Consider the following 13,828-nt stretch of genomic DNA (forward strand, 5'->3'; position numbering starts at 1 on the left):
TGTCACAGCACTTTGAGTACCTTGAAGGTAGAAAAGCGCTATACAAGTATAACCCATTTATTATGGTGTGTGTATGAGGTAAGACATTATCTGGTGTTTTGTTTTGCAATATTATGCACAAGCAACTTTTCTTACCTTCTGGTACCTGCTGATCTGTATTTGGGATTTGCATAAGTCCTGAAAAATTGTGTGCGTCCGCCTTTGTAGTCCGTGTCAACGCCGTAGTCGATAAGCTTCTTTTTCTCTATCTTTTTGTAATGGGCGAGTGTGTGATTGTGAGTGTGAATGTTGTCTGTCTATCTGTGTTGGCCCTGCGATGAAGTGGCGACTTGTCCAGGGTGTACCCCGCCTTCCGCCCGATTGTAGCTGAGATAGGCTCCAGCACCCCCCGCGACCCCAAAGGGAATAAGCGGTAGAAAATGGATGGATGGATGGACATTCATCCTCCGCTGTTGCTATTTCTAATACAAAGTAGTGTAAAGTTCTTACTTATATCTGTCAGTAAACACCCAAGGAACTTTAGTTATTAGAGAGTTCCGGTTGGACGGTTTTTCAGGGGACGCATTTCTGGCGTCGTTGTTTCCGGATGAGATGTTGCTCCGTTATTGCTTGAAGTAAAGTCAGAATGTCTTTAAAACAGTTAGCTCCATCTTTTGACAGCTCTTCCACTCCTTGCACGCTACACCGCTGCAACAAAGATGACGGGGAGAAGACGCTGTCAAAGGTGAGCCACGTAAATAAGACCGCCCACAAAACGGCGCATCCGGAAGCCAGTCAGAAAGCGACTTGAAGATGATCTGTAAAACATAATCTATGCAACATTTTGACCAAATAACCACCACTACATGTTATGTAGACCACAAGAAGTATTTTACATTTAGAAAAAAAAAAGAATAATAATATGACTCCTTTAATGTGCCCTATAATTCGGTGCGCCTAATATATGAAAAAAGATCGAAAATAGACCATTCATCGGCAGTGCGCTTTATAATCCGGTGCGCCCTATGGTCCGGAAAATACGGTACACTATACAGGTACAGCAAAATCATTAAATATCAATCACTGAAGCTATAAAAATTCCATGGATTGCAGCAAGCAAATCATTTTTGTGTTAACACACAGTTAGGAAAAGATTGCAAGAAAAAACACACGCACGCACACAACAAAGTCACAATCAAGCTTTTTTTTTACCGGGCAAATAAATAATCAGTTCCAAGGTCAAACTGCCCTCATAATAAATAGTATTAAAACTATTAAACTGTTGACACAATTTAACTGTACAGGATTAGTAAAAGTAAACACAGTGGATGCTATACAATTGTTTTTTGTTTCCAAACAATTATCAGAGGAAATGATCTGTTCCAGGGTCAAGCTGTCACCTCCGTAACACGGCTCTGGTCTACAGGCATTAGGTTAAACAATTTTTGTTTACTTTATTTATCTACATGAGATTGGTCAGTGGAACCTTAACAAACACAGTTCAACCAATTTTACATAAGAAATGGAAACAATCTGTTCCAAGGTAAAACCGTGGCCATGTTATCACCTTTATTTACTGTACAGGCAATGTTTACTGAACATTATTGTCAATGTCTTATTGTACTAAGTCTGTATGCGGCGTGAGTTCATTTTAAGAGTTTGAATTTGCATAGCAGCGGCTGCACTCTTTCTTTGGGGTAGGGTTTGAGGGCCAGACATGTAGGGGTGTTCTCTGGCTGCTCGATCCAGAGCTTGTGGGCCACGCCAGCCTGGGTCAGAGTCTCTGATAAAGCCGAGAGGGCGGCTTCGTCTGGAGCCTGGAGAACACAAGTGTAATGACTGCACGGCTCACAGGCTCAAATGATGAATACAAATATGTTTTGATTTCAGGAAAGAAATAGACATTCATTTAGTTATGTCGATTGGATAGAATAGATAAGTATTTATCCTATGGCCTATGTATATACTTTCGTTGTTTTCCTGTCAAACGCATGAATGGTTTTGGATTAGTCCCTTAGCACAGCAAGTTCTGCTATTGCAATTGTTTTGTCAAATATAATAATAAAAGGACCACAACTATGGAACTCTCTACCTGACACTTTGAAAAGTATACCTGCACTTGTCACTTTCAAAAAACAAACAAAATTATGGCTAGTTGAGCAACAATCGTGTTCCCATGTTTAGTTTTTACTAATTGGTTTTTATCTAGTCTGCACTTTGTCTGTGTTATTATTATTATTGGCTTTTATCTAGTTTGCACTTTGTCTGTTTTATTTATATTATCATTATTATCGACTCATCTTTGCCTTATTCTATTTTCCCATTTTAATGATTTTGGATCTGTGTTGTTGTTGTTGGGGACAAGTGTTGTAAATTAGCTTTGGCTACAAACACTATGATGTATACATTGGATAACTGTCTCAGATGTGTATGTTTTTGTATCTGTCCCTATTTCAAATAAACCTCTATATATATATATATATATATATATATATTAAGGCTGAAACGACGCGTCGACGTAGTCGACGTCATCGGTTACGTAAATACGTCGACGTCGTTTTTATGCTTCGACGCGTCGTATATTTACGTCACACTGCCGTCATGGCGGAGCGCAAAGCAGATGATGCGAGCGGTGCGAGCGAGGGAAAAAAATCACGCCAAAAGTCGTCAAAAGTGTGGGAGTATTTCAATAAACAAATGTATATAATTCGGCATTATTTCGGCCAGTCGGCTTATAAAATCAGAGCCGATCAGTTTACGTTCGCGCGCAGGTATAACGCGGCGCGCTCCTGTCTCATCTGCTGGTGCGCGAGCCTGGTAATTAGACCGCTGTGTCAAATCAAGGAGTACAAAAGACGCCAGCGCAGAGTGGAAAAAGGTTTAGTTCATTACAGATAACCCAGAGTTGTGCCAAAAGTATGTAAGATTTAATATTTCTCTTCGTGGGTGTGGCGCACCTGTTGCGCTGGTGAGATGGGAGGGGGGGTTGTGTGCATGTAGCGTGCTTAGTCTGGAGGATAAATACACACAGTGTGTTATGTAACTGTTGTTTAGTGTTGATATTCTTTGCTTAGTTTGATAAATGTTGGAGCAGTTTGCTTCATCAGGAGGGTGAAGTCGCTCAATTTAAAGTGTTGGATTTAACTGTGTTGGTGAGGGCGTAGAAAAAGGGGCATTTTTCTACCAGTAGACAGCGTTTAAGATTGAGTGTTTCACTGCTAAATTAATAATATATTTATATTGTAAATATGGATTTTAAATATGTATCTAAATAGGTGGTTAATTGGTTAGGTATTTATGTATTTGCAGATTGGGTTTTCTGTTGCATTTATCTATTGTGTTTCTGGTGTTAAATGTATTTTATATGTATCTTGGTGCATTTATGTTGAGACAATTTATTTAAAATCTGTTTTAACTTAAAGGGAAAAGATGTGTCCATTTTCTTGCACTTGTTTAATGGTTAAGAGTTTGATAGCTAATTAATAGTTGTAAATTATGGGATTGATAATTGATTGATTTTTTACAGCATGTTAATCTTGTGGTGTTTTGTCCTTAAAGATTTTTCACCTACTAAAGAAGCTAAAGGCTACTAAAGGCTACTAAAGACAGCTAATGACAGCTAAAGAAACTAAAGTCTATTAACACTGCTAAAGACTGCTAAAAAGACTAAAGAAGAAAAAATAAGCTGTTTCTTGGTTGGAAAAACTGTTGCAAACTAAAGGAAAATAAAAGGAAAAAGTAACTACGGTCTGGTCTTTTGAGTGAAATCCAGAAGCCACATTCAGCATTGGTACATCCCTTCAAGTGTGGGATAAGCACAGCGAAAAAAGCAAAACACTTGACAGTTGTTGTATGCACACTGTGTCGAGCGGAAATGGCCTATCATAGCAGCACAACGGCTATGAAGGAACATTTGAAAAGAAAACACCCGACAGCGTTCTTGCCATCACCATCAACTAGTCAATCGTCCGCGTGAGTATACATTGTCATCATTACACAAAATCATGAATGTGTCATTTGTATCTGCGTTGTAAATTCATAAACTAAAACACTGTTTCGCTCTGAGAGGCGCGTTTGGCATGCCTGTTCAGTGTTTACAAAGACGCGCTCCTCTTTAACGCTAACGTTAATTAGTTGTGCAAATACCTTTTACAACATTAACAGTTACATATACTATGTACAAACCAACAATTAACTTTCACTTTAATCATACTATCATTGTTGTGTTATTAAGCAAAATAAGCAATACTTTTACTTTTGTTGAAATGTTTACACTGTTACAGAATATTTCGTTTTGCACTTTTTTGTATTGGATGTTTATCTTTATTTTTGCACATTTTAAAGCAAAATAAGCAATACTTTTACTTTAGAAATGCTTATACTATTGCAGAATATTAAGATTTGCACTGGATGTTTACTTTTATATTTGCACATTAAAAAGCAAATAAGCTACTTTTAATTTTGTTAAATGTTAAAAGTTTTAAATGTTTACATTGTTACAGAATATTTTGTCATGTTGTTGTCAATGTTGACTGAGTGGCCATACTTTTTTTTTTGTATATAAAAGTCATGCCTTTTGAAAAAACTGGCCAACATTTATTTTTTCATCTTCATTTTAAATAAAAAAAATAATCGGTAAAAGGAAAAATAATCTATAGATTAATCGAAAAAAAAAAAAAAAAAAACAATCTATAGATTAATCGATTAATCGAAAAAATAATCTATAGATTAATCGATAGAAAAATAATCGTTAGCTGCAGCCTTTATATATATATATATATATATATATATATATATATATATATATATAAATATAAATAAATCTATCGAATATTCATTCTTTAAAAGATGAACAGAGAACGGTTTTGAAGGCATTTATTTTACTTTTCGCTCTGTCGTTATCCAATATGTCGGCTGTTCTGTTTTGGATTTCACAGTGTTGCTCTCATCAGCGTCCCAGGTTGATTTCGATGTGAGTGGTTGAAGTAGCACGTCATTCAAGATAACGGACAAGTGGTTTATCTAATCACATGCAATGATTTTTTTTTAACAAGGCCCTGCCTTCTGAAATACATTCCCTATAGAGAAGTCCCAGATCCTTGTGTGGAGCTCAGCGAACTACAAAGATCTGGCCACAGTCAGGTTACTTCTCTCACGTTGAACTTGACATTTTCGTGTTCTGTGATTGGATACTCACCAGGACTGTTAGCGGATGAATTTGAGAACACATAGAGCTGAGAGACAGTTGCAACCAATAACCAATCAGATCACAAATTGTTGACAGTATCTGTTCTGTTACAACTAAAAGTTGTAAACTCTTGTTGTTAATGTGTGTCATGCTTGTCATTTAATTAACATTGTTACATAAGTATTTGTCGCCATCATGTGGTCAGGGCAGTTGATATATATTTGGAGAAGTGTGTACTTTGAATCAAACTTTACTGACCGGAAGTTGCATAAGCCAAGCAGAGAAACTTACAGTATATGTTTTAATTGATTTTTAAATGTGCCAGAAAATAACCCGTTTTTTATACTGTTGATGTGCAACGCTAAATTGGCCCTAGTGTGTGAATGTTGTCCATTGGCGTTGTTAGGGCTATTTTAGGGGGGCTCTAGCCCCCCTAAAATATTCTTATGCCCCCCTAAATAATTTGGTGTTATATTTTCTTTTCTTTTTTTTACAAATACATGCCGACATATTCATTATAAAGTGGCCCGAATATGAGTTTAAATAAATAATCATATAACCTGTCATTATTCACTCAGTTTCCCCTCACTTCATAGCGTAAGGTAGAGAGCCCCTTTAGTGCAACAAAGTTTCATTGTACTTGTGCAATGACAAAGACCTATCCTATCCAATCCATTCCACTTGTTCATATAGAAAATGCCCACATCACTCAAAATCCAGTCCACATTTTCTCTGGCTTTGAAGCACACAGCGCTGCAGAACAAGAACGTGTTTGACAAATAAAAACCTGTCTGGCACACTATAGACAGCCTCTGTGCACGCCGTACATTTGTTGTTTTGCAGGCAAAAGTTACATTCCCGCTCTAAAACAACGCTGCTACTTGGTCACAAGCAAGCCCGGTCACAGGCAATTACAGAGCCTGCTAATCCGGGTGAGGAGTCAGTTAAGCTAGAACTAGCCAGCACCAGGCTGGATAGTCCCTGTACGCATAGCAATTCTCTTAGAATAATACACAACTCACATAATGTTTTTTCTGTTGTGACTGTGTCAGAGGTGGACGTGCATTCTACTGAGGTGGCAAATTATGATGCGTTCAGTTTATCGCAGCACCAAGCAAACAATCTGAAAATTCCCGTCATATCAATTCCTAGATATGGTCGAAACTATTTAAAGTGCACTACGCATAATAAATGCAACATTATTAATATTGCTACTACGGATAATTTCAACAAAAACTCGTCAAAACAGCCCAATACCTATAATATGGGCTTTTTAAACATAAGATCATTGTCTCCCAAAACGTTATTAGTTAATGAGGTCATTAGAGACAACAATCTTAACGTCATTGGTCTTAGCGAAACCTGGCTCAAACCAGACGATTTTTTTGCGCTAAATGAGGCATCTCCTCCTAAGTATACGAATGCACATATTGCCCGTCCCCTTAAAAGGGGTGGGGGGTCGCACTAATATACAATGAAAACACTTACCTTACCCCTAACCTAAATAATAAATATAAATCGTTTGAGGTGCTTACTATGAGGTCTGTCACACCGCTGCCTCTCGACCTGGCTGTTATCTACCGCCCCCCAGGGTCCTATTCGGTCTTTATCAATGAATTGTCAGAGTTTGTTGCTGATCTAGTGACGCACGCCGACAATATAATCATAATGGGGGACTTTAATATCCATATGAATACCTCATCGGACCCTCAGTGCGCATCGCAACGGTAATACGATAGATCTAGTACTGGTCAGGGGTGTCACCACCTCCAAAGTTATGGTACTCCCGTATACTAAAGTAATGTCCGATCATTACCTTATAAAATTCGAAGTTCTGACTCATTGTCAACAAGCTAATAATAATAATAACTGCTATAGCAGCCATAACATTAATGCTGCCACAACGATGACTCTTGCTGACCTACTGCCTTCGGTAATGGCACCATTCCCAAATTATGTCGGCTCTATTGATAACCCCACTAACAACTTTGACAATGCCCTGCGCAAAACCATTGATAGTATAGCACCGCTAAAACAAAAAAGGGCCCCTACAGAAGAAACTAGAGCCCATGAATTATCAAGTAGAAAGTTGGAACGCAAATGGCGCGCGACTAAGCTTGAGGTTTTCCATCAAGCATGGAGTGATAGTTTAATAACTTATAAACGCATGCTTACCTTAGCTAAAGCTTAATATTACTCAAATCTCATCCGCCTCAACAAAAACGACCCTAAAGTTTTGTTTAGTACAGTAGCATTGCTAACCCAACAAGGGACTCCTCCCAATAGCTCCACCCACTTGGCAGATGACTTTATGAATTTCTTTAATAAGAAAATTGAACTCATTAGAAAGGAGATTAAAGACAACGCATCCCAGCTACAACTGGGTTCTATTAACACAGATACAACTGTATATACGACGGATACTGCAATACAAAATAGTCTCTCTCTTTTTGATGAAATAACATTAGAGGAACTATTACGGCGTGTAAGTGGGATAAAACAAACAACATGTTTACTTGACCCACTTCCTGGGAAACTTATCAAGGAGCTTTTTGTATTATTAGGTCCACCAGTGCTAAATATTATAAACTTATCACTTTCCTCTGGCACTGTTCCCCTAGCATTCAAGAAAGCGGTTATTAATCCTCTGCTCAAAAGACCTAGTACATATGTACATACATATATATATATATATATATATATATATATATATATATATATACATATGTACATATATATATATACATATGTACACACACATATATATATATATATATATATATATGTGTGTGTGAAAGACTTAATATGTACAGTATATATATATATATATATATATATATATATATATATATATATAAGAAAAACCCAGTGAAGTTTTGTGATTGTGCGCTACGTTCGCTCACATCCTGTGCATCTCCTGGGGGCTAAGCCCCCCCTGTCCTAAAAGCTAGTGACGCCCCTGACATTGTTGTCTGTCTGTGTTGGCCCTGCGATGAGTTGGCGACTTGTCCAGGGTGTACCCCGCCTTCCACCCAAATGCAGCTGAGATAGGCTCCAGCGACCCCGAAAGGGACAAGCGGTAGAAAATAGATGGATGTGATTTTTTTTATACTATTGATGTGACTTAATGCGCAGTAGTGCGTAAATGTGTTCCTGTATAGTATTTTTCCAGCAATGGTCATGTGGTGACATCAATGATGGTATTTTGAGAGGTAATCATTGAAGTCGGACATCACTGAAGGCCTAGGTGGGAAACGCATTGCTAAATAAAGTAAAGTACCAATGATTGTCACACAAACATCTCATTAAGCATCAAGGGTTCATATCTTTAATTCATTAAGTTCATTTCTTTACAGCAATAACAATACTGTGTGTTATTTAACTAGCACTCAAGTGTTTTAAAAAAACGCAGTGTTCTTAAATCGGACGTTTTTTCAATGGAGTTCGGAGTTAGTAGCCACTCACCCCGAGCACTACTTTGTGCATGTCGTCGAGCTCCGCCAGATAGCGCTGCGTGTCACCGTCGGTGTAGTGCAAGTGGATGGCGGCCATGGCAGCGTGGCAACCTTGTGCTACCACGGCTCCCAGGGGCCAGGACAGCTTGTGGACCAGGTCCGAGCGGACGACAACATACTGGACCAGGCGGTTTAGCCTCGGGGACTCAGCGGCGCCTGAAACCGCCATCGTGTTCAGGCGGAGGTGTCGGCGCGTGTTGATTTCTTTTTCCGGGTCGAAGAAGAACTGTAGTGTCGAAACAATGGCGCTGCTGCCATCTAGTGGTAGACACTATAACTACACCACGCTGCATTACTGTCGCAGGAATATATGTGATATCAAAATCCTCTTATGTCCCCAAATGTCATTATTACAAGTAAAATTGAATAAACAAGAGACACACACAAATGTCACAACAATCATTTACTAAGCATACACAGTATAATATAAATATAAAATGCTATTTTTATTCTTAAAATTGGTGAGACATCATTGTATCTGTGTTGAGACAGATGACCATACAAACAAGGTTTTATTCAGAGTCTACCAAAAAACATTTGCTGAGGCTTCTATGCGGCCATAACAAAGATGGTGTCCCCCCTAAACGCCGCGGCCGGCGAGGGGGGTGGGTCAGGTAAGGTCAGGTCACGCCGCCCTCAGGTCTAGCAAAGCCGCGTTTTAACGCACAGAGAGCAACGACAATCTCTACCGTAGGTTTTCTGGACGAACGCACATCTACGTCTCACCGGAGTCCAAAAGAAACAATGGCAATTAGCAGCATGAGAGTGGAGTGCGACGTCAAGTCAGGAAGATGACAAATGAACTAAACATCCAACCTAACGTGATCATTGTCACTGTACTCAAACAAAGTGAGACAACGGACAATCAAATCAAAGCAGAGTGAATGGCGGCCTTTGTTTGGCTCACTTCAAAAAACATTTGATTTTTCTTTCGAAATGACAGTAAGAAAACAAAAAGTTTCAACATTATTCTTGTTCTTTTTTTGTATAGCTAATTCCAATGGTATTGTTGTCTTTTTTTAAAGTCTTCTTCAAAGTTTGGCTGACATGCTGAAAATCCTGGTGTATTTCTGCAGGTTTGTGTGTTGGCGATCAAAAGGAAAAGTACTGAGCGAACCACTCCTGGCGCTGAGCGTCCGGCAGGTCGATGGCGGCGTCCTTAGTCTCAAGAGGGCTTGAGGGTGCATGGCAAAAAGGAGAAAAAAATATTACTTTTGTATTTTTAACTGTTTATGTGATATTTTCTTAATTTATGAATTGTAATAAAACACCCACCAATATTTTCCAATATTTTGGTTGCCTTATTTAAAGGGGAACTGCTCTTAAAAAAAAAGTTGTGTAAAACATATTCTAATTCGTAAAATGTGGCAAGTACAAAGTGGCTAAAATTGCAGCAGATGGGAGTAAAACTGCCAACAATACTCCATTTAGATGTCGTGACCTGAATATTAACCAAGTATTAGCAATGTTGTTATTGTAAGGGCAGTGCAAACGCAGACAAACTATTTTTAGCAGCGCCGTGATCACAGAGAGGTAACTTGCTCATGCAGACATTGACATATTGAGCCGGTGAGCTGCTGCATCAACTCCGAGTTAGTAAAAGTTAATTCTAGATTGTAAATCAAGGTTGTAGTCTTAAATCTGGGAAGTTAGTAAACTTTGACATTCAACTTAGACCAGGAGATGGCAAAAAAAAAAGACAAAAGAAAAAAAACCTTTTTTTTCACCCTCTGTGAGGATTATAATTAATTCTTCCTCAACGGGAAGATACAAACATTCCATCAGTCAGCATCCCAATGAGAGCAGACATTGTACAGTACGTGATTGTTTTATTATGTTCGTAGTTTGTATTTCTTGCTTAGCACTTTGCAATACTGCTACTTGCTGGATCTGCTGATCACTCAGCTTCTAAAATTTGTCGCTCTCCCTCTGTTAATTCAGGCTCAAAAATATAAGGTTCTGGATCATCATTTGTCCCAAAGTAGTCATTGTCGTCTCACATGAAGTCTGCCATGACTACTGGTGTTGTTGTTGTTGAAGGGGAAAGCAAATGTGATGCGCATGTGAAATGAATATTCCGCCGTATGCTTAAAATGAGAAAATAACTAAGTATTACATGTTTTTATGAATGTGAGTGTTACTACATTACATATATACTTACAGCATGTACAAACCCCGTTTCCATATGAGTTGGGAAATTGTGTTAGATGTAAATATAAACGGAATACAATGATTTGCAAATCATTTTCAACCCATATTCAGTTGAATATGCTACAAAGACAACATATTTGATGTTCAAACTGATAAACTTTTTTTTTTTGCAAATAATCATTAACTTTAGAATTTGATGCCAGCAACACGTGACAAAGAAGTTGGGAAAGGTGGCAATAAATACTGATAAAGTTGAGGAATGCTCATCAAACACTTATTTAGAACATCCCACAGGTGTGCAGGCTAATTGGGAACAGGTGGGTGCCATGATTGGGTATAAAAACAGCTTCACAAAAAATGCTCAGTCTTTCACAAGAAAGGATGGGGCGAGGTACACCCCTTTGTCCACAACTGCGTGAGAAAATAGTCAAACAGTTTAAGAACAACGTTTCTCAAAGAAACAAGAAATTTAGGGATTTCACCATCTACGGTCCATAATATCATCAAAAGGTTCAGAGAATCTGGAGAAATCACTCCACGTAAGCGGCATGGCCGGAAACCAACATTGAATGACCGTGACCTTCGATCCCTCAGACGGCACTGTATCAAAAACCGACATCAATCTCTAAAGGATATCACCACATGGGCTCAGGAACACTTCAGAAAACCACTGCCACTTAATACAGTTGGTCGCTACATCTGTAAGTGCAAGTTAAAGCTCTACTATGCAAAGCGAAATCCATTTATCAACAACATCCAGAAACACCGCCGGCTTCTCTGGGCCCGAGATCATCTAAGATGGACTCATGCAAAGTGGAAAAGTGTTCTGTGGTCTGACGAGTCCACATTTCAAATTGTTTTTGGAAATATTCGACATCGTGTCATCCGGACCAAAGGGAAAGCGAACCATCCAGACTGTTATCGACGCAAAGTTCAAAAGCCAGCATCTGTGATGGTATGGGGGTGCATTAGTGCCCAAGGCATGGGTAACTTACACATCTGTGAAGGCACCATTAATGCTGAAAGGTACATACAGGTTTTGGAACAACATATGCTGCCATCTAAGCGCCATGGACGCCCCTGCCTATTTCAGCAAGACAATGCCAAGCCACATTCAGCACGTGTTACAACAGCGTGGCTTCGTAAAAAAAGTGTGCGGGTACTTTCCTGGCCCGCCTGCAGTCCAGACCTGTCTCCCATCGAAAATGTGTGGCGCATTATGAAGCGTAAAATACGACAGCGGAGACCCCGGACTGTTGAACGACTGAAGCTCTACATAAAACAAAAATAGGAAAGAATTCCACTTTCAAAGCTTTAACAATTAGTTTCCTCAGTTCCCAATCGTTTGAGTGTTGTTAAAAGAAAAGGTGATGTAACACAGTGGTGAACATGCTCTTTCCCAACTACTTTGGCACGTGTTGCAGCCATGAAATTCTAAGTTAATTATTATTTGCAAAAAAAAAAAAAAGTTTATGAGTTTGAACATCAAATATCTTGTCTTTGTAGTGCATTCAATTGAATATGGGTTGAAAAGGATTTGCAAATCATTGTATTTCGTTTATATTTACATCCAACACAATTTCCCAATTCATATGGAAACGGGGTTTGTATATAAAACGTTGATGGAAGTTTTGGGATGTTTTTTAGGGCGCTTTACAGGCGGAATAGAGCAAATCCCAACACCTCCATTGTTAGATGCCTTTTGCTAGCCTTTATTTATGAGTTAGAATACATAAAAAAAGAAAAACATGTTTTTGTGTCTTACATATAGAAATTATAAATGATAGGGAACATTAAAAAAATGCAATTCCCCTTTAAGTCGAAATACAGCGTAACCTCTTCGTTCAGACATAATCTGTTCCGGAAAACAAACATTTTCCTATAGAAAAATATGAAAATGAATAATAATCTGTTCCAGGGTCAAATTATGGCCATCATTAAACCTTTATTAGATGTACAGGTAATATATGTATTTAAAATTGTTTGTGTTACAGGTTGGGCATAGGAAGTGAACAAACAAATGTGTGTCTATTCGCTATGCAAAGGAAAAGGGGGAGGGATAAATATGCTCTGCTTTTTCCGACGCCTTTTTGGACATAATATAATGAGAACGTAGAATTATGTATGTGATGTACCATGTTGTGTCTGTATAAATGTTCCCAAATAGACTAACACCATAACCAATGAGTTGCAAGCCTAAATTCAACCCCAATGACAATCATTCAAATGTAACAATAAGTTAACCACTGTGAAAGGAAATAATTGGAGTAAACATACTCATTTTGTAGACTTGTTAAGACTAGCTTTGCCATTTCCCCCATAGAGAATGGTCCAAATGATATATTAAGTTTATGGGTCAAACTGTGACCACACTTAAAATATTTATCAGTCCCTTTAAGTTTTGATTCTACTCAAGTGTATTTAAATTTTTTCTTCCTAAAAGTGAGTTTGATTGAAAGTAAACATTCCCCAATGGAAAGAAAAAAATAGCCCCCAAATTAACCAAAAACGGACAATTTACTGTAGCTGCAATGCACTCTGGGGAAATGAGTAAGCCAATGAGAGTCAAGTTGGCAGCCATTTTTCGTCTATTTGTGTTTTTTTTTAAGAAATTCACCATTTTATTTGTAGTTTAGACTCATAATAAAGGGAATAAGCGGTAGAAAAGGGATGGATGGATGGACAATTTATAACCCCTACAGGTGGAAATTAGCATCACATACATTCACCAGTTTATCTAATGTTTTTTAGGAAATCTGCCATCTCTAATGTTAGTTACATTATTATTTAATTCCTAGGGCGTCAAACTTTAATGCATTATCATTTTAAGTTGTTTGTCGCGTTCAATTGCCACATTTGAAATGTAATATTAACCTGCACTTTGTGAGTGAATTTGGACTGTCATCACCATCCTTCCAGTGTTGCCAGCTGGTCAGCAATCAAAGTAGCTATTGCCTGTCCTAAAAGCAGCAAGATGACGTCATCGCATCATTTG

At 38.3% G+C, this 13,828-nt stretch overlaps 2 protein-coding genes across 3 annotated transcripts in view; both read right to left on the reverse strand.

Moving 5' to 3' along the window:
• Nucleotides 1-1,515: 1,515 nt before the first annotated feature.
• On the reverse strand, nt 1,516-8,972 carry ptrhd1 (peptidyl-tRNA hydrolase domain containing 1). The gene is made up of 2 exons (XM_061929699.2): nt 8,633-8,972; nt 1,516-1,796 (listed from the first exon to the last, which is right to left on the reverse strand). The coding sequence occupies exons 1-2, from the start codon at nt 8,849-8,851 to the stop codon at nt 1,626-1,628; spliced, it is 390 nt and encodes a 129-aa protein (XP_061785683.2). The 5' UTR covers nt 8,852-8,972; the 3' UTR covers nt 1,516-1,625.
• Nucleotides 8,973-9,072: 100 nt separating this feature from the next.
• Nucleotides 9,073-13,828, reverse strand: part of fam184ab (family with sequence similarity 184 member Ab) — a 137,127-nt gene continuing 132,371 nt past the window's right edge. For both annotated transcript variants that reach the window (XM_061929697.2, XM_061929698.2), the window contains one exon: nt 9,073-9,856. In XM_061929697.2, the coding sequence (XP_061785681.1) occupies nt 9,775-9,856 (82 nt within the window). In that variant the 3' untranslated portion in view covers nt 9,073-9,774. The remainder of the gene's footprint in view (nt 9,857-13,828) is intronic.

Source organism: Nerophis lumbriciformis, linkage group LG34 (genome assembly GCF_033978685.3).
Source record: "Nerophis lumbriciformis linkage group LG34, RoL_Nlum_v2.1, whole genome shotgun sequence".
Taxonomy (NCBI): Eukaryota; Metazoa; Chordata; class Actinopteri; order Syngnathiformes; family Syngnathidae; genus Nerophis; species Nerophis lumbriciformis.

What these genes read in the sequence shown, in the direction of transcription:
- ptrhd1 (XM_061929699.2), bottom strand. Translation starts at nt 8,851, where the DNA reads ATGGCGGTTTCAGGCGCCGCTGAGTCCCCGAGGCTAAACCGCCTGGTC. An exon ending in TGCACAAAGTAGTGCTCGGG is followed by an intron (nt 1,797 to 8,632) that starts GTGAGTGGCTAC and finishes TGTGTTCTCCAG; the next exon opens with GCTCCAGACGAAGCCGCCCT.